At 39.0% G+C, this 21,877-nt stretch overlaps 1 protein-coding gene across 1 annotated transcript in view; it reads left to right on the top strand.

Annotated features, from left to right (window-relative positions):
* The window catches only part of DNAH11 (dynein axonemal heavy chain 11), a 301,905-nt gene that overhangs the window by 124,760 nt on the left and 155,268 nt on the right, over window positions 1-21,877 (top strand). Inside the window, exons 38-44 of the mRNA XM_045564154.1 lie at window positions 873-965; window positions 2,752-2,946; window positions 3,785-3,862; window positions 6,032-6,164; window positions 8,154-8,281; window positions 9,310-9,458; window positions 19,361-19,511. Coding sequence (XP_045420110.1) covers window positions 873-965; window positions 2,752-2,946; window positions 3,785-3,862; window positions 6,032-6,164; window positions 8,154-8,281; window positions 9,310-9,458; window positions 19,361-19,511 — 927 coding nt within the window. The remainder of the gene's footprint in view (window positions 1-872; window positions 966-2,751; window positions 2,947-3,784; window positions 3,863-6,031; window positions 6,165-8,153; window positions 8,282-9,309; window positions 9,459-19,360; window positions 19,512-21,877) is intronic.

Below are 21,877 nucleotides of genomic sequence, written 5' to 3' on the forward strand. Positions count from 1 at the left end.
ATTTATAAACGTATGTATTGTTGCACTGTCCACAAAGCATCTGCACTCACATTAACTCATTTTACTCCTACAACCACCTATCAAGTAGTTGGACACTTTTATATGCCTTTTTATAAATGATGACTGAGGCTGTGAAGAGGGAAGTGACTGTCCCACAGACACAGCTGAGAGACATTTGAGAGAAGGGTCACTGTGGATCGTAGACGGAAAGCAAAAGAGAGGGCCAGTCACATGTGAGCAATGAGTTCATTCACATTCGACACACCTGTGCTGAGCACCTACCCCACTAGAACTGGAAGACAGAGTGAGTAAGCTGCAGGAGCTGGGAGCCGTGGGAGTAGTCTTCATTAGGGATAATGGGGGAGTCTCTAAGAGGTACTGGTTTATAATTGAATTTTAATAATACAGCTTTTATTATATTAAGTGCCAGCATCAGGGCAGGAGTGTCTGAGTGATTAAAAGGTAGAGTAATTAGGGCAATTAGAGAGCGAAGCCTGGGAAGAGGTGGAAGAATACCAGGGCCCCAGGTGTACAACTGGAGAATGTGCTTCTGCTTGGAAGCAATTGAGCTCCTGACTTAGCAGGTCTATTGAGAGAAAAGAATGGGAGGCAGATGGCGCCGTGGGCAAAGGCTGCACTATATCCTATGGATAGAAGAGACTTGCTGATGGAGGCAGAAAAACAGGCAAAAGAAGCAGGAGGACACTACAGGGACATGATTGTCACAATTTTAAAGAGGAGAAGAAAATATTATTTTGAGTCATTAAAGTGTGTATTTATCAACTCTTTTAACTTTCAGCTTTCACTTCTGGAATGAGAATCTTATTCCCTCATAAAATTCTTGAGAAAATAAACCTATGTTTTGATTTTAGGATCATTATGATTGGGGACTTCGTGCTATTAAATCTGTCTTGGTTGTAGCTGGCTCCCTGAAACGAGGAGATAAAAACAGACCCGAAGATCAGGTACTGCAGTGCTAATATGATTTTGTTGAGTGAGTAGCTAAACGGACTTCGTATAAATTAAAATACATACCTGGATAGTGGGGCACATATAGCATGACTTTTAAAAAACATAACATCTATTGTTAATGCAGAATATTTTGAGGACTGGCATTTCTTATGTTAATGGAGGTCACAAGTGTTCTTGAGTACAAAGATATGAATCTGGAAAAGAAAATGTGATTTAAGTACTTTTCAAATATCAGACACAAAAAGTATTTGGCAGTTATAATCAAATAGTTCAGTAACCATGGTTTGATTTCCTCTGAGGAACATTTAGGAAATCTGATTAATTGAGTTGGGATATTAATGCTGAAGTTGGTGAAGACATAGCTTGATGGGAGAGAGTATATCCATTTCATGGGACCTGAGACGGGCATGAAGGATGGAACAGGAGGGTTCATTGCCTGACGTGTGCGAAATGCTTGGTTGGTTGTTCAGAGCTACTAGGGAAATATTCTACTCTCTCTCCTGGAAAGCAATGATTACAGCACATCATGCATTTTTTTCCAATTAAATAAGTAGTGAGAGCAATGGATATGCATCACTATATATACATGCAATATTTTGACTTAAGAAGTAGGAAAATAAATTAGATCTATTCTGTGAGTGACTTTTTGTATTAAGGGGTATTTATTGTGTGTTTTTCCACTTTTCCAATATTTCTCTCTCTTCTTCTTAGTCACAACTTACGATTAGGTCAAGATTTTCTTTCATTTATTTGTTCTCCTATTATTTTGTTATTGTTGTTGGAATGCTTAGCTTTTTCTGTAAAAGTCATCCTGGTGTTTGAATGACTGCTTTTGCAGTTTAAAGCCCTCTTCAGTGTACAGCCGGTAGGGAACAAAAACCCCAACTCAAAATTTTAAGATTGTCATTCCGAGATTTTCAGAGTGCTTTGAACAAAAGGATCTGATAGGCTGGATTGATTTAAGTTCTGGAGTTTGAGTGTTAAGGAGAGAAGGGCCTGAGACCCTTTCTGAAAATCAAAACAGATGATCGGCAGGGAGGGAAAAGGCCTCCTTGCTGACCTCTCTCTGAGATTTGTCCATGTTTCAGTTTAGCTTTCTCATGTTCTCCTATGTTAACTGTAAACATTTAACCTCCCATTAGATAGAATGCCATCCTAATAGAGAACAGTGCCAAAGCTCATGCTTTAGATATGAAGATTAAAAATAACACCTTTAATGGCTACAGTGTACCTTACTGCAGTGACAGACACACTAAAAGCCCTGGCTTCACCACTGCGCAATATAGCCATGTAACAAAATTGCACTTGTACCCCATAAATGTATACAAATAAAAAAAGATACATAAAAAATATCATCTTTGGCTGGGGGCAGTGGCTCACGCCTGTTATCCTAGCACTCTGGGAGGCCGAGGCGGGTGGATCGCTCGAGGTCAGGAGTTGGAGACCAGCCTGAGCAAGAGCGAGACCCCGTCTCTACTAAAAATAGAAACATTATCTGGCCAACTAAAAATATATATAGAAAAAATTAGCCGGGCATGGTGGTGCATGCCTGTAGTCCCAACTACTGGGGAGCCTGAGGCAGTAGGATTGCTTAAGCCCAGGAGTGTGAGGTTGCTGTGAGCTAGGCTGATGCCACGGCACTCACTCTAGCCTGGGCAACAGAGTGATACTCTGTCTCAAAAAAAAATATATACATATATATATCATCTTTAGTTCTTTAAATGTTGGTTAGACCTTGTATTGGCTTTTTAATGAAGTGTTTTCTGTTCTCCTTTCTAGGTACTCATGAGAGCATTAAGGGATTTCAATATGCCTAAAATAGTGACTGACGACATCCCAGTGTTTCTGGGCCTGGTTGGTGACCTGTTTCCAGCCCTGGATGTGCCCCGGAGTAGGAAGCTGCACTTTGAACAGATGGTCAGGCAGTCTACCCTGGAGCTCCGCCTGCAGCCTGAAGAGAGCTTTATTCTCAAAGTAAAAGCAGCCCTTGGGATTTGCCGTGGAAATAACTGTGGTTAAGTGATACTAAACCAAGACATTAACTTATATTAGTGTTATACTGACCTTAGTAAGATCTTAATATATGCTTTCAAGCGTTTTAACATGGCTGTATTAACTAAAGTAAATGTAGGTAAATATTTTGAGTAGTCCCATTCTATAAGAAGGTGAAAACATAGATATGCATGGTTTTACGTGTAAGCATACGTTTAATTAGTTTGTAAAATGTCTTGGTTCTTTTTCGTGACATGCACCAAAAATTTATTTCGTTTTCCTGTCCTTTTTAGAGAACATTGGAAGTAAAATCATTAGTACATGTTTTTAATGGGGGAGGAATATCAGCATGTATGAGAATAATTTCGGAAGATATTATCTGGCATATCAAAGGCTGGTGCATATTAATATTCAATTTGAGTTTAGTGAATGCATTAGGCATTAAAATACAAATATAATATCCATTTTAGATATTTTATAGGGTATGAATCATTACTCATTTGTAGATAGTAATTGGCTGTATACTGCTTTTGTTCAAAACTTCGTGAAGAGTCACTGATGTTTTGTAAGTAACCCTGCCATGTACAAAGTACTATATAAATAATGGTTTTACTTTATTCTCTTCTCTGTGTCCTATGTGGGAGATCCAGGAGAAACTATCCTTTGCACTTGTGGCTATTTTAACTTTTCCTTGAACATGCTGTTGTCAGTGGGGGCTGGCTTGAATTGTAAGGAAAGAAGAATTGGGCAAAAATGGGTAGGTTGTGTTTTTGTCACCAACTCATTAACGGAAACCAGTGACCGGCTGTTTGCTCTGCAGGTTGTTCAGCTGGAGGAACTGTTGGCTGTGCGGCACTCTGTCTTTGTGGTTGGAAATGCAGGCACAGGGAAGAGTAAGGTACAGTAAATGGCTTAATAGTTTTCGACCATGGAATGAACATTTTTTTCTTTTTTGGCCTATTTTCAATGCTATTTAAAATAGTTCCCTTCAGTGAAGCCCACCATGATTTTGGATTAGAATCTGAGATGTTAATATTGCCGATTGATCAATTGACATTATTTTTCTTTATACTGGGAGGGGGGAGAATGAGAAACAAATAGAACATTGCATTCACATAGGAAAAGCAAGCCGGGGTCAAGATTGGGATTTCCACATGAGATATTTAGTATCCTAATCATGTATTTATATGTATGTTATTCTACTCTATGCACCTTGGACATATAATTATATAATTATATTTGGATTCTTTTATCAATGATAAACGTATTAAGAGACTGTGGAATAAGATATCTGTCTTGCAGGATTTGATTGGCTCTATGCACATTTATCAAAACTACTTTCTTATCTTTTCTAAGTCATCCTAGATTCCCCCTCCCGTATCATTAAGAAAAAAAAATATTTTCCTTCAGTACTCCCTCAGAAATATAGCCTCCATAGGGCCAAAACAAAATTGGCGAAGAAAAGGAGATGGCAAAACCCACACTTTTTAGGTACCTATTATGTGCTGTGCTAGGTACATTATATATGATTTACTCTGCACAACAATGATATGCTATGGGTATTATTATTCCCATTTTTAGTTCACTGCTTGATTTTGTTTGGTCTTACTGACAGTGCTGGCAACATACTTATTTTCTTGGTTGGCAGACAGTATATGCAGAACCGCATGCATTTTAATTCAGGGTGCTTGGGTATAAACATATTTGGTAGCCAACAACTAAAAATAATCAGAATGGGCATATGAGATTTTAGAGCATGGGTGTATACAGAACATGCCAGTATTTAGATCAGAACCCAAAGTGGCACAATTGTAAAGGGAGCCTCTATCTAGATATTTTTCTAGTGAAAATATAATAATTGAAATATTAAAGTAGATAACTGATAGACCTGTAATTATTTCGTTAGAGTAAGTTTCAGATGTAGGCCATGGTTCAAGGAAGGATAAAATTAAATTCTATAATTTCCAGTAGATTAATGGTTTCTAAAAATATAAGCTTAATATTCCTAAGGCATTTAATTTCTTTCATCTAGTCCTCACCCCTTCTGTTCTATTCAACATGTACCGAAGCTGATATAACTAGAGCATGGAAGCTCAGGGCTATGTTATGTAGTGTCTTGTCATTCCAAAGTATTTGACAATTGTTTATCAGTTCTTCAGATCCTCTGTGAGTAGGTCAGGATGATAAATATCTAAAACAAAAGCTATGGCTTTTCAGAGAAAGCCAAAGACAGCCTTGGGGCAGATATGTGGGTTAAAGTGTTGAGGAATTAAACAAACATGTACTGAATGCCCACTCCTGAGTTCTCATCCTCAAGGCTTCTTTTCCCCGATTATCTAGATCAGGATTTCTCAGTGTCAGCACTACTGACATTCTAGACTGGGTAAGTCTGTTGTAGGAGGCTGTCCTGTGCTCTGTAAGCTATTTAGCAGCCTCCTTGGCCTCTTCCCATCCGGTGCCCAGAAGCACATCCCATCTTCCCCAAAGTCAAGACGGTCTCCTGCTGAGAAGCGCTGCTCCCAGTCACTAGGTCTGGAAGGAAGCATGTCCGGAGCAGCATCACTGGCATCACCTGGGCCCCTGTTGGAAATGCAGATTACCAGCCACTTCCACCCCCCACCTTTCTAATTAAGATTGGGCCCAGGAATGTGTGTTTGAACACCCTCCCATCCAGACAGTTCCGGTGTAGGCTGCATTTTGAGAACAACTGATCTTAATAATTCAGGCAGAGTAGATTTTGTAAGCATGAACACCAATGCTTATTTAAATACAGTCCTTCATTTTGCACACATGGTTAAAAATTCCAAATGGTAAAGTAACTTTTTTTAGTCTAAATGGTTCAAAGAATCAGGAGAACTGATTGTGTCTCCCTAAGGCTTTGTGGGATTGAACTTTTCAAGATGGTAATGGAAGTGCACAGATGTGCATTTTCCCCCTCTCAATCTTAGTACACACAGAATATCTAGGAACATATGATGAATAAGGAAATTCCTTCAGAAATCTTTTCCTTTCCATTTAGCTTACATCAGTATTAATTTTTTTTTGGCTCTTTCTTTCTTCCTCTCAGATTTTGAGAACACTGAACCGAACATATGTTAACATGAAACAGAAACCCGTTTGGAATGACTTAAACCCTAAAGCTGTGACAACAGATGAACTCTTTGGTTTCATACATCATGCTACCCGAGAATGGAAAGATGGCAAGTAGTATTTCCCTTTTGAGGTGCTAAAAATTTCTTTTTTTCTATCCAGAAAGCTGTTTTTCAGTACAAGCCAATTTTAGTCATAGTCACAGATTTACTGTTTGTGTGTTGGCATTATTGGAAATGTAGCAGATCACAACAGCATTTATAATGTATAAATTAAAACTAGATTTGAATAAGTACTTGATTTGCATTCAGCAGATCTGTACTCAGAGCTGTGTATTTTATCCCGCGTCAATTATGTCGGGGCTCCCTGTAAATCAGGAGAGAATCAGCATGAATGCCTCAGGAGGTATTTATAAAATACCTGATGCAAGACACTGAAGTTCAAGCAGGTATTATTCTAGATGCCAGGGACAAAAGTCAATAGGGCATGTTTCCTGCCCTGGAAGTATCTGTAGACAAACAGATCCCTTTGTTACAATCTGCTAGGACTTCCTATTTCAGTAAACACGCTCACCTTGGCCTCATCCTTATCCTTGAGGCTTCTCTCCCTCTCATGCCCTACATCCAACCTCAAATCCTATAGGCTTTACCTTTAACATATATGTTGAATTCCAGTCCTTCCCTTTTCCATAGATACCACACTAGTCCAAGCCACTGTCGCCACCTTCCTGGGCTACCGTAGTCACATCTCCTCCCATTGGTTTCCCTGCAGTTCATTTTACATACGGCACTCAGAGGGATCCTTTCAAATGTTACTTCCCTGCTTTCAGTTTTCATTGGGTTCCCAGCACCCTTAGAATCCAGCCTTTTTCCATGGCCTACAAGGCTCTATGTAATTGCCGCCTCCCCACCCCCCGATCGCCACCACTACCATCTCTGACTTAGTTTCCTGCACTCTGCCCTTCACTGACTGTGATCCATCATTCTGGCCTCCTTGCTCTTCCTTGAACTTGCCAAGCATCTTCCCATCATGAGGCCTTGGCACTTGACATTCCTGCCATGGGCAACACTCTTTCTCGGGATGCCTTCGTGGCTTATGTTATTTAAGTGTCACATCAGAGAAGACTTCCCTGGTGACTGTATCTAAAGTAGGATACCCTTCATCCTTGTCCATTCTCACCCTTTCCTTTATCTGTGGGACAATTTTTGCTCTCAGCCCAGCTTCGGTCTTTTTATAAAGCACTGTGGCAGGGAGAGAATCATGTCTGTTTATGCCCCAAATCTTTGGAAGCTGTTCACATCAGTAACCATTAGAAAATGTTACTGGCTTGTTTATGAATCATGATGGCAGGTTCCACTAGATACTGTCACTTACTTTTGGCACAAAATACTTCGTAAAGGAAATATTCCACATACATGTATGAAACAGTTTTGCTCACAATGGTATTACATACCATTGAGTTTGAAAAATCAACTATTAAATACACCGTTTAACACACACATATTTAGGAATGTAGTAATAGAAAAAAGGACCATGGATTTAAAATGTTTTTGTCTATACATCTTGTTAAGTAATGATGACTTAATAGCCCCATGACCAAATCTCTGTAAGAGATGTATATAGTGCTTGAGGATGCTTTAGCTTTAGAAGTATGGCCCTTGAAAATTATTGTAGAAAAATGGAGAAAGGTGAAATAAACTAATATTTGATCTAAAATAGATACTGAACATATGTGCATGAAGAAAGAATAATGTATTCATTTTGTGTTAAGTTTTGAGTTTTATGTACATTACCTTCTGTAAATTCCCACAACTGTTCATGAAAGGTTTATCTCTGTTTGACATATGGGGGAGCTCAGTCAGGAAAGTTAAAGTTCGTTCTCAGGGAGGGGAATCTTGCTCCTTGGTAAATGATAGAGCTGGACCTGGAGCCCACGTGTAGCTCTAAAGGTGTTAGACACTACCCACAAGAAAGAGGCAGCAAAATTACTTTTATTTAGTTAATAAAAGATCTTCCAGGAAGAATAATACAAATTCATTTTAGAAATAAACAACACTCAACTCCATTATATACTAGTATTGTTTACTCTTACTTTATAGGTCTCTTCTCATTCATTCTGCGAGAACAAGCGAATCTTGCGCATGATGGACCGAAATGGATAGTCCTAGATGGAGACATTGACCCCCTGTGGATTGAATCACTGAACACTGTCATGGATGATAACAAGGTGAATAATACTTTAGGGCTAGACCGTAAACATAACGTCTTGAGTGCTTAAGAGCTTCATACTTTCGTTGATGTTAATGCTAATTTTTACTCATTAACCTGGTATTCTTTATGTAATCACTATTTTGATAAGTGCCACTTTCCTGATAATGCTCTTAATTTCCCCATTAAAAAATTTAAGGGACTATATTCTTTTCACCTGTATAAATGTGACTGTCTTTAATGAGGGCTAAATACATGTCTAAGAATTTAGTTTACACATCTTACCATTTTCTAAGAGCTGGGCTTGAATTTATTACATCTTATATCATCTTTGATTACATATGGAATACTTAGACAATAAAAGAATGAGTTTGTGCCATGTGATAATTGGTGAAATTTAGCTATGTAAATGAACCAGTTCCTATAGCTACAAATTGAGTTTAAATGTTTTCTCAAGCATTCTGTCATGGTTCATCCGGCATTCCTGGTGCATAGTACAGGTCTCTGAGATAGCATTTGCAACACAGGGTCTGTTGCTGGGGTCAGGAGAGAGAAATCAGTAATCATCGTTACTCCAGGATAGATTTAGTAATCACGTCAAATTAACAGTAATTACTACTTTCTGAACCAAGACCATTGTTCATCATAAAATACAGGTTTGAGATCTTTATACTTGCATGAGTCTCTATAGGACAATTGATAATTGTGGTATTTCAGAGTCCAAAGAGAGTTTATTTTTTGTGGTATTCAGGCCTTTTCATGTAATCAACTTTTAGAACGAATGTCTTATAGTTTGGCTTAGTAATAATTACCACCGTTATTAAAAGATTGGCATTCACGAGCCCATTTAGGCGAATGTGTTCCTCCAGGGTCAGTCAGGTTGCTTCGGGGTGAACTTTATTCAGCCTGCACTCCTCACTCAGGATGGTGAGGGCACAGCCGTTGGCACTTCTGCCAGGGGGAAGGCACTGTTTGTTGTTGCAGTAGGTATGTTAGCAGCGGCACTTTGCTCCCGGTTGACAGCTTGCCCGCTTGCTGCTGTTCCAGGTGCTGACCCTGGCCAGCAATGAGCGCGTAGCCCTCACGCCCTGCATGAGGCTTCTGTTTGAGACACATCACTTAAGGACGGCAACCCCAGCGACTGTTTCCAGAGCTGGTATTCTGTATGTGAACCCGCAAGACTTGGGCTGGAATCCGTGAGTATTGCTTTTTTTAAAAAAACTTCTTGTTGATTGTAGTAAAATATATATAACATAAAATTTACCATCGTAACCGTTTTTGCATGTACAATTGAGTGGCAATAAATGCATTCACATTGTTGTGCAACCATCACCACCATCCATCTCCAGAACTTTATCTTCCCAAACTGAAACTCTGTACCCATGAAACAATAATTCTCTGTTTCTCCCTCCAGCTCCTAGCAACCTTCATTCTACTTCCTATCTCTATGAATTTGACTACTCTAGGTACCTCGCAAATGGAATCATGCAGTATTCGTCCTTTTGGGGCAGGCTTGTTTCACTTCACATAGTGTCTTCAAAGTTCATCCATGTTACAGCATATTGCAGGATTCCCTTTCTTTTTAAGGCTGGATTGTATTCCGTTGTATGTATGTACCATGTTTTATTTATCCATTCAGCCATCAGCGAGCAGTGGGTTGCTTCCACCTCTTGGCTATCATGAATAATGCTGCTGTGAACATGGGTGTACAAATACCTCTTTGAGACCCTGCTTTCAATTCTTTTGACGTTTCTACCCAGAAGAATTGCTGGATCATATGTTAATTCTATTTTTAACTTTTTGAGAAACTGCCATACTGTTTTCCACAGCAGCTACACCATTTTACGTTCCTACCAACAGTGCACAAGGGTTCCAGTCTTTCCATATCCTCACCAACACTTGTCTTCTTGTATTTGTTTTGTTTTTGATAGTAGCTATGCTAATGTGTGTGAGATGGTATCTCATGGTAATTGTGGTTTGCATTTCTCTAATGATTAGTGATGTTGAGCATATTTTCATACGTTTATTGGCCATTTGTATATCTTCTTTGGAAAAATGTCTATATAAGTCCTTTGCTCATTTTTAATCAGATTGTTTTTTACTGTGAATAGTTCTTTTTTATCTTAGTTTTAAAAAGCTAAATATTTATATGATCATCTGAGGAAGATATTAGCAATTAATTAAATTTAAGGCTCATTAGGCTGATTTTAAAATAATTAAATTAGCACCTGGATGCCTTTGTCATTTTTACTCAGACATTACCTTGTTCATACATCTTTAACATGTTAAGAATTCAGTAAATATTTATTGGATGAGTGAATAAATAATAAAGCTTGTATAGAACACATAGCTATAAATCATTTAATAAGCATATGTATATTTATATATGTGTGTGTGTATATATATATATAAATATGCATACATAACAGTAGTAATGCTTTGATTTAGAGCAAGTTTATTTTGCCCACTTGCTTATTCTTCAAATGCTTATACTTTGTGATCACTTGTCATAGCCAGCATTTCCACTCTGAACTGCAGGAACCTCTGAACTCTGCAGGTGAACACATGCTTGTGCCTGGCTCATGTCAGAAATCTATTTACCCCTCCAGATGCAATCTCCATCCTTGTCACCCTGCTCTCTGCCCCAGGAGCTGGTCTACAAGGACTACATCAGTGGGCTCCTTGCCCTCTGGCTTCTGGTTGGCTTGACCAACGCTGAGTCCTGGCAGGAAATGGGAGGGAGAGAGCAGAGTGAGGTCAGGCTACTTATTCCCTGGCTCCCTCCCAGCAGGGCCACATCAGGATGGCTCCGTTCCTCAACTGCAGGTCACAGCTCCCCTGTAATCTCTTTCTAAGATTCTTTCCTTCCAGGTTCTAGTAGTCCTTCATTTTCTTGTCCCTGCAGGCATAGGAGCAAGAACCATTCCTTGTTATTACCCAAGGCATGGCACTTTCTCTACTCCCTGCTCACGCCTTTGTAACTAGTCCTCTTATTGATCCATCCCTGTTACCCTAATTGGAGGATGACATCCGTTTCCTGCCAGACACCTGACTGATGTACTTCTCCAGGCTGCTTCTCCTCCGTGTACTGATGTGCTCGTTACAAGGATCATCCCTTAACTCTGTAGCAAAATAGAAACGTGCCCAGGTTCTTGTCTTTAACAAAGCTGTATTGGATTTGCCTGGGGGAAGGAATGATTTTTAAAAGTCTAAAATGGAGAGTTCTTTTGGGTCTAATAGCTCCTTTCCCCAGCTAGGATTCTGACTATCTCCTATTTGCTTCTGTTGGTTGGGGGCTAGTTGAAAAAGTCTCTCTAATATCCCTGGACCCCCCCTGTCCAGAGAGCACAGGCACCCCCAGTGCAAGGGACAGCATTCATTTTCTTCAGAGGACTCCTCACCCCTCCTGGGTGTGTTCTGATTTCAGTAGCAACTTCACAGCTCCCAAGTCCTGTGTAATTCAATCTCAGTCACACCATTTGGAGGTTTGTGCTAACAAGAACTTGATCTAAATCCCTACAGAAAGACTTTTATCCAACACATCGAAGGTCACAAGTTGGCTAAGGAGACACCCAATTTATATTCCTAGGAGAGTTAAACGGCTCTGTCTTTACCCTGAGATTTTACTTTCATGAAGGTTTTTGTTTTATCTAAGCTCAGTGAGTAGGTGTTAATTCTCATGTGTGTGACTAAAGTTTTCATCCAGGTCAGTTTGCAAAACAGAATCTTCTCTAAAGGATTACTTTTATATTTTCACCTCCCATTGCCAGAAACTTTCAATAAGTCACAAATAAATTGGCTGTATCAGGTTAAGGAGTATTTTTTTTTTTACTGTGTCACTATGAGATACTTTACTACCTTTAATGTCATGATATTAAGAATGTGATAACTTTACGTGTATGGATCCATATAATACCCAACTACTTTCTGAGATCCATATAATTATTAACCTAATTTTCCAAACCAGTATCTTAGGTCTCAATTTTCTCCAACTCTTTATTTCAAAGGGTTCAACACTATGGAAAAGTAGTAAAAGTACAATGATGGCCCCTTTTTCTATGATAACAATTGTTACCATTTTATTACATTTACTTTCTGTCTGCCTTGTTGACCTAAAAGGAAGAGGCTGAAGCATAAATTATGATTTAAAGAGCTTAGTTGAGCTCAAGTGAGGACAGCTACTGGGAAGACTCAGACCCAAGTAAACTTGGATATGAGCTCCATGTGGCCTCTGTCACAAGCAGGTTTTTAAAGACCAAAAAAAAAAGGAGGGTCGGGGTACAGGGAGTGGGCTGATACAAAGTTGTCAGGAAATCTTGTTGGTTTACAGAAATAACATTGATTGGTGATTGGCTATACCTTGTTAAGCTATAGGATGTCAGTAACAGTGTCCTGCTGAGGCATTATTAGGTTAATTTATAGCTACTTATGGCAACAGCAAGCAGTTTCAAGAGATAAATGCAAAGCTCAAAGGGGGGTGTAGGATGTGAATGCTGTCTTATTCTAATGTCTCTCTGAGCCTGATAATTTAAAAGGGCTTGCATTCCTCAGATAAAAATTCTTTTCTCAGGCTATATATTTCTCTCTCTCTCTCTCACTCAAACACACACACACAACAGAGGCACATTTTCTAATTTTTGCTGCAGTTTCTGAAAGTAAGTTGGAGACTTTTTTTTCTTATTTCAGCATATTGTGGGGGTACAAAAGTTTAGGTTATGTATATTGCCCTTGCCCCCCCCACCTGTCACAGAGTACTTTAGCATTTATCTCCTAAGAACTAGAATGTTCTGCTACATGAATGCAATATAATTAACACACTTAAGAAATTTATCCTTGATACAAGATTATCTAATAAGCAGTCATTTTTCAAGTTTTGCCAGTTATCCTGGTAATTTCTTTTGTATCTTTTTAGAAAATCCAGCATCCAAACAAGATCACATGTTACATCTGTTGTCTCCTTTAATCTGTAACACTCACCCCCCCCCCACACACACACCTTATTCTTCCATGACATTTACTGTTTTAAAGAGAACAGGCCACTTATCTCAAAGAATGGCCCACTGGTAATTGCCAAGTAGTGATTTCCTAATTCAATCCTTCTATCTATGTATATTAGGTGACCTTTTTCTGTCATGAATTTTTTTCTCCTCTCTGCCTCCCCCCTCGCTGCCTCCCCCCTCTCTGCCTCCCTCCTCTCTGCCTCCCTCCTCTCTCCCTCCCAGCTCTCTCCTGCCCTTCCTGTCAGAGCATCATTTTCTTTTCTTCCAGGTCAATAGGTTATAATCGATTACCAACATTCTTTTGGATGTTCAAATTGTCCCAAATTTTCCCAGCAAGCGCCCTTTCTTCTGTATTCTTTTTTGTTTGTACCCCTAAGTCTTTGAGCACTTTGCTTTCTGGCTAAATAGGATGCTTCTGGTTCACCTCAGACTTTCCTTACCTGAGAACTAAATCAGTCATTTCTCCCAGGAGGCAGAAGAAAGAAATTTTGCTTTGAGGAATAATGATATTTAGAATTTAAGATAGGGATGTGTGCTGTGCTCATTGCTAATAGGATGTCATAGCTTCTAGGCCCCTTCAGTGAACAGAACTAGGAAATCTATTTTACAAAAAGGTGGAGAGCCAGCCTGTGCCGGTGTGCTGGTAGTGGCCTTGATGTCTGAACTATTGATCATGTTACAAACACAGCCAAGATAAGGGCCACATGTGCATTATTAACAAGGAAGAGATTTGCTGCAGCTTGAGTAGAGAGAGAGGGCTAAGTGTAGAAAAGTCTTAAACACCACAGTGCTCAGCAAAGCCCTAATGATCTTGCTGTTTGTTTCCATCCAATGTGTGCTTGTTTAGCTTTTACCCAACAGAAGGATGGACGCTTCCTGGTTCTCTCTTGCATCCTTAAAGGGCCTGACTTTCCCTATGACTGGCATCCATACTTGTGCTGTCTTATCACCCTTGCCCGCATTGATCATAGAACCAACATTATGTGAAGCGGCTTGAAACAACCAACATACACAAGTAAAAACCTACATCATAAAGTAGTCCAAAGATGGCTATTTTAAAAGAAGGCTTTTAAAAAGGAGATTTTAGAAGACATATTGAAAGAAGAGGCTTTATATGTTTATTATGCTTAAGACTTTAAAAGTGCAATTGGGATAGCTGTGAATTTTGAGAAAGTATCAATAGAAAGTTCAAAAGAACACTGGTAATTTTACTCTATGTAAATCTTTAAAGAGTGAATAATATTATTAGAATTCAGCAATACATGTACCTATTTTCAATTCCACTAAAGAAATATGTTTTATTCATTCACATTAGGTCACTCTCACAGGGCAAGAGAGTTCTTTAAAAAATTATGTTTTCCCAAGACCAATTGTTTTTGGATAATCTTCAATGACCCAAAGACATTTCTGAGAAATTATCACTTAACAAATGTAATCTATACTCATTGTTTCCACTGATTCCAGTATTAATAGTTTTAATGCTGCCCTCTAGAAAATATTTTGTTCACAAGAAATAATAAAGTATGATTTGTTCCACCAAAAACAAATAAATAAATTATTATTGGAAAACTCTTAAGATGTGGCTAAAAGAGATTATGAAATGCAGTTCATAGTGTCTCTGTGGGGTGCTGTTTAAGACTAAAGATAGTTCCATTATTACTTAAGTTGCTTAGAATGTTTTCGTTAAAATTCACCAAGCTATTTTAAAAAATAATTTTATGTCCATTCTTTATAGATATGGACCATATAAGGTTAAAGCAACATCCTTAAAATTATATTAACTTGTGACTAGCTGTAGAAATCAAATACCTTTTTATTTTAATTCTGAGTTCTAAGTAAGTTTACTGGAAGAGTCTGGTACAGATCAGGTCAGGAATTGGGGAAAAAAATCCTGAAGATTATGATCAGTAACAATTTTTTTCTAGTAGAAAGGGATGAGAATATATGGAAAGAGAAAAATATACAATAAATTTTAAAAATTTATTTGCAATTATTTAAGTTAAAATTGTTTAAAAGGGAGGATAACAGTAAACATGGCGTCTACCAAATTATATGTTATTTAGCTTGTAAGGAAAAGGCGAGAGTGTATTTGGAATTTAGTCTGATTCCAAAAGAGTAGCTAATGATAACTCTTAGCAGGTACAGTTTTAGATCATGCCCTTTCTTTGGTTACTTTTGTCGGGTTTGGCAGTCTCGTTCTGTGTTGTCAGTTCTTGGTGTGCTCTTGGCCGAAGACTGACAGACACACCAAAGAAAGGCAAGTATAAGGTGAAATTTAGAGAAAGGGAGCAAGGTAGCATTATAGAGCAAGAGCAAGATACAGGTTTACAGAGCAAAATACATAGGCCACAGATGACCACTGGACCCTTGTCATAGCAAAAGAGGGCTTGGCTATGGTCTGGGTCTTGTTTTATGGTGTCTGGATTGGACCCTCCTCATGGCTCAGACATCACCATGGAACCACTTTGATGGTCATTTGGGCGTTATATGACCTGAGTCTTACTGTGCCTGTGGATCTCCCATGAGCCTCTCTGAAAGCCTGTTGTTCTAGGTTACTTTCCAGACTCTACTGTACCTATGCTGCTTGGCCCATGGGCTAGAGTCCTCTGCATTCTTTTGCAGTTGATGCACTAAGTTCTGACTGGCAGATTCGTGGGGTGTTCCCTCCTCCCCCAGGTGTGGCAGCCACCCACCTTGTCCCCAGGAGGGGCCAGAGGTCCCTAGCTGTCTACCTAACACTAGCTTAAAATACTCTTTTGGCTTCATATCACTAATTCTCTGTTTTGCATTGGATGAACTTGTTATCTTTTACCCCTGCAATCTCATTATCTCACCCTTGGATATTACATACACTTGTAAGTATACAGATTGAGAAATAATCAGCACACATTGCTAATCAGCATGACCTGCTAACTTCTGCCATTTTTCCAGGCCACCGCGAATGACAGGGAACCTGAAGCTTGCCATGAGGGCACATTATAAGTCTGAGGAATTCCTGCTATCGTATATGACAGGATCTAACCCCAGAGGATTGTGTAATAACAAAAAGTTTTCAGATGCCTGAAAACTTTGGCTACCTAGATAGCCTGTGGGGTTGTAGACTTCATGTGATAAACCTGGAGCACTTCTGGAGGAAACAACAGCAACAGAGTTGATGATGTGGGCTCCTTTACAAATTTGTAAAAGCTAAAACTCTGTTAGTGACCTAGATATTGGCATTAAATTAAGACGATGCATTAAAGCATCACAGTGTAGCTACTTCCTGGGTCAGGGCATCGATATCGTACATAGGCAAGGAATAAATATGCCAATTTAGCACGTCATCTTCAATTGCATGCCATATGACAGCAGTGTGTTCCGTTTGGTCGTGTTCCAATATGTAGCAGCTTTTAAAAATAAGGAACTTGTTTGCGAAGGGAGGTAGAAAGAATTGCAAACAGATACAGATCTGTATCTTCAATGTTTGCCGTGGCTGAAGATTATAGTTTCTCCTTCGATGGTTGATATCTTTTAATGTCTATATTTATTCTAAGCTATGAACATTTAACAATAATTTCTACTTAAAATTTTAAACTGTCCATGTTTATCAATTTAGACATTTTTACTACCTGTGTTGTGTGGTATGGTTGCTCCCTAGTACAGGTCATTTGTTGGCCTTTGGGAAGGAAGAACGGTCTGTGGCATCAGCTCTTACCATGTTGCCTGGTTTGATTGTGCTTTTTTCTGGAGTAGCTCCTACTTGGAGGTGATTGTGCCATAGCATCGTGGCTAGTGTGCCTGCTAGATTCTCTCTGAGACTTTAGCCACTGCTGCTGTGGCTCAGTGAGGTGGCTCTTCCCTGGCCCCTAAGTGCAAAGCCCACTTCTTCTTTCTGGGGCTATTTTTGAGTGTGCTGCACCTAGTTAGTCTTGCAGTGGCCTTCTGCTCCCACAGATACCTGGAAGAGGCTTCGTAGGGAGGGAGGGTGTGGAATTTATTATACACAACAAGACAGTGGTGCCTTTAGGAGATGCACAGAGGGGCAGGGCCAGCATCGGAGCTCAGGTCTTCCTATGCCACCAACTTTGTGCTAATGAGTAACATTTATTGAGAATTTGTTCTTTGTCAGGTATTAATCTAAGCAATTTATACATGCAAACTTGTTGAATACTTATTACTGTTGCCGCCCAACCAGGTTCATTTGCCTGCTGCCCAAGAGCAAGCCAATACGTTGAGACTGCAGGGTTTGCAGCAGAGAAAGAGTTTATTCTGCATAGTGCTCAGAGGAGAGATGGGAGAAATTTCTCAAATTTCCCGAGAATTTAGGAGATGAGGTTTCTAAAGACAGCATGGCATAGGCAGTTGAGTCTGCTAATTGGCAGAGATTGGGGTGGAACCGTAGGGTTGTAGAAATTGTCCTCGTAGCTGACCAGGTTCTTAGGTGGGGGCCACAAGACCAATTGAGTCAATTCCTCATTACGGGCCACTGGTCTGGGTGGGTCAGCTGTTCCCCTGGAATGTGGGACCTGGAAGATATCTCAGAAGGTACCCCTAGGTTTCAAAAAGGTGATGTTATCTATGGAGAAAGTTAAGAATCTTTATGACCACCAGCTATGTGGCTCTAGAGTGGCAATTATAGCGAAGCAAATGGGGACAGTGGCAAATTATCATCATTATTTTTAGTGAGGCCTGTGCCTTATTTTTAGCTAGGCCCTAACCACAGTTTGCCTTACACCCCTTTATCAATTTGTAGAGGTGGTTTCACTGCAACCCTAAGAGGTCTATGGTTATCATCTTCATTTACAGATGAGAACACTGAGACACAGGGAGATTAGGTAACTCGCCCACGGTAACACAGCTAAAACATGGTGGAGCTAGGCTGCAGATCCAGGCAGTCGGAATTTAGAGTTCTGTCTCCCTGAGCAGAACTTTTTTTTTCCCTTGATAAACTCTAGACACAAAGATTCCACTTCTGGCAGCTGATATGCAATAAAATCAGTAGCTAAGGGATAGGTGTGGCCTTCGTGCCTTTGTCCCCAGTCATTAACACCTGCTTTCCATTGTCCCATGGTGCCCACTGTCACTGCCCACCCAGAGATGCTCTACCGAGTTACTCTCAGGCAATCGGATTTCCACAGAAAACCATTCCTCTTAGACCCCAAAAAGTTGTAAATCTAACCATAGTGTAACATACTTGATTATTTAATAAAACCCTATTGTGAAGCCTTGTGCAAGGCAAAAGGAGCCTCTTCTAAGATAATTATCTTGCCTTAATTTCTTGTGATATTCAAGATGTGAAATCTGATTTGCTTAAAGCAAGGTTTAGCTGTAATTGATCTGTGGTCACACTGCTTCCCCACCAGCTGCCAAATGTATTTATTACCCCTGCTTCCTACTTAATGAGAACTTTCTGAGTGATTATCTTTTGTTTAACATCACACATTTTCACCTCAGAAACTACTAAGTCATATTCTGTTTTATTGATAAGTATTATTTTAATACATTAGAGATATTTAACATATCAAATTGACATTTTATATGAGAGATTTAGGTATATCTCTCTATATATACACCCAAGCATAAGATACCATTTCAGAGCCACTTATTGGAAATACATTATCAGCTATCAGGTTGGAGTTACATTCAGTCTAGTGGAAAAGGAGGGCTTTGAAATAGCCCCTATGGAATTTTTACCTTTTTATTTGTAACTGATTTCTCATTACTAAATAATTGATGCCAAGATTAATCAAGAACAATTCCAAGCTGTTTTCATAAATAAGGCCTACACTATGGGAATAGTTTCAGCCCTTCAGGAAATGACATACTGCACTTCCTTATAAATGCTCAGTAATGGCCTTACTTATACTCCATTATGTTTGGCTTCTAAGTGCTATTAGGAGTTTCTTTTACAGTCTTTTTATTAAGGTAAAAATGGCCATTAAAACAAGTTTTTAAAGGGCCATTTTAAAATATTTGCAGTTTGGGAAATAAAACGAACTCACTAAACATGTCCCTGAAGTGTTGCACCAAGCTGTGTTGAAGGGGGAAGCTTTTGACTTGGTCAAATTCTGCTTTTCAAGCCTCGCATTCAATAAAAGCTTTTCCGTGTTCCTTTTCAGGTATGTGGCCAGTTGGATAGACAGAAGGCGGCATCAATCAGAAAAGGCCAATTTAACTATTCTTTTTGATAATTATGTTCCCGCATGCTTGGATAAGCTGAGAACAAGCTTTAAAACCATCACTTCAATTCCAGAGAGTAGCCTGGTGCAGGTTTGTCTTTGGTTATGACATCTAACATTCTAGTCCTCATGCGGTAGTGTGTGTTGATCAAGACAGCAGAGCTTTTTGCTTGCCCAAGAAGATGGGAAAATTTCCAGAATTGTTCGGTTTTGGCAATCCTCCTGCCCTGTGTTCCCTGGAGCTTTTTACAAACCCGTATCATACGCTGTCACACTCTCCTGGCATTTGGGTTTGCGGTCTGTTTCTTTTCACAGTCCTGTGAAGGAAGGCTGAAGCCATGTTTTATTCATTTTTATATCCCCAGAGACTTACGTGGTTCCTAGCACATAGTAGGTGGCCAAATATGTGTTTATTGAATCATTGTGTTCCTCCCAAGTCTATTTGCACAGAATTAGAAAAACAAACTTGCAACAGCCTTATTTATTCTTCTAGCTCCTAAGTAGCTTGCCCAGAGAAGGTGCTCAGTATGTTTTTTGAATAAAATAAATCTGTGCAATTAAAGATGCCAGCCAGTGAGTAAGAGGAAGCATCTGGATTCTACCACATAGATGCCACCACCCACAGATCGTCCCCTCCCAGAAATATTAAAGTCATGTCAATCTAGATGAAGAGTTCATAATATTCCAGGGATACATTTTTTCTGATCCTCATTGTGAGACAGCTGGTAAGAGTGAAGGGGACATATAATATGTTGTCATGGAAGCTAATGAAAATAATTTATAGCACACAGAAATGAAGGTTGTGATCTTAATCTCAGCATGAAGAAAAACTATCCCCAGCCCTTACTAGTAAAAAACTTCAAAAAGTGTTTACAATTTGAAACCTTTTCTTTTTTCCTATAGGAGCAAAATTGGTTTCTAAGTACTTTGTTATCACTAAGTTACTATGTTACCAAATTTGTAACATAGTAAGCTAAATTAGAAATAGTCACAAGCATAATAAGAAGAGAAAGTTCAGGTTTTTGGATAATTCACACACCAATTAAATAAACGATAGTCTTCAACAGTAATTATCTGAGGTATAATTTATTTCTGAAAGCAGGTCTGAATTTATTCATAATGAATTAATTATGTAGTTAGCCTAATTAGACTTCCTCTGGTGCAATACTTGCAAAAAGCATGATCGTGTTCTTTCTCAAGTTGACTTGTGTATTTGTGTGATTCTCTGTGGTGTGAACTTTTTTATTCAAGAGTAGTGTGAAAATAGGTCAGTAGGAATTAATATGACTTTTGCTTTACTTCTCCGTTTTGTAGTATTCAGAAATGGCATTTAATCCTTAGCTCCTTTTAAGCTCTTGTTTTATAGAGTAGTTTCTTTTCTGTGGTTACTTATAAGTACAGGAATTTGAGATAAAAGCAGGTATATAAAGAGAATAGCTTGAAATGGCTATCTTGATAAATGCATGCACTCTTGTTTTCCAATATATGAAACTTCTTTTAAGTTTGGTAAAGTGTATTAACTCTTTCAGAATATACATCAAAGTGTGATTTTATTAATTGCTAACACAGAGCTCAAAATGTTTTTCAAGTACTGTGTTTGAGAAAAAAGAAATAGAAAAATCATATGACTTTATTAGAATGTTCTGGAGGGATAAAGTCACATTGAGACCCTTCGGTCTTTTTTGGTTTGATTTTAACAGTCCCTTAGAACAACATGGTTTCTACTCAGAAATAGCAAAGCCACACAGTTTGACACTATTTTTTCTTAATAACAAATTGGTAAGTTTTAGTCTGTTAACATATTATTTCAAATTGCCAAATGTGGCACACTATAAAACAATAAAAATCAAGAGAGACTATTTTAAGATAGAACAGGTGCTCAACTACCTGAATGAAAAGCATTTCCCCATCTTGCATAGCTGGAAAGGAAAAGCACACACATCATACTGACTTGGTTTGTCATAGCTTGCGTTATTGTGTGTGTAATAGCGTTAAACATCTGTTGCTGCCTCCCCAAACTGGGGGAAGAGTATCTTGAGGTTTTAGGGTCTGTGACAATGCTAATTAATGACAGCCATGTATGTGCTTTGGAGAACTAGCCCCAAATCGTGTTCATTACTGGTTATCATTTCATGTGGTAAAGGCCTCTGAGCAGCCATGTTCCCCTCTTTGCCGACGTGATTGCCCTGCATGTGAGGTATGTTGGGACCAACAGCACATATTGCTGGTTTACCTGGAGTGTATAAAGAACAAGTTCCTGAACAGCATTTCTTCCAAGGCTAAATTTAGTTTGGTTTCCAAAATAATGCCGCAGGCTAAGACTGCCAGTCCACATTCTAAATTTATGACAACATGTGGGAAAAATGGCTGCCAAAGCATTAAAGGAAAGTGGGTTATCTAAATATCCAACAAGGTCAATAGTTACATAAATGCCTATCCATCCAATGGAATCTTACA

This window comes from Lemur catta, chromosome 11 (assembly GCF_020740605.2).
Source record: "Lemur catta isolate mLemCat1 chromosome 11, mLemCat1.pri, whole genome shotgun sequence".
Lineage (NCBI taxonomy): Eukaryota > Metazoa > Chordata > Mammalia > Primates > Lemuridae > Lemur > Lemur catta.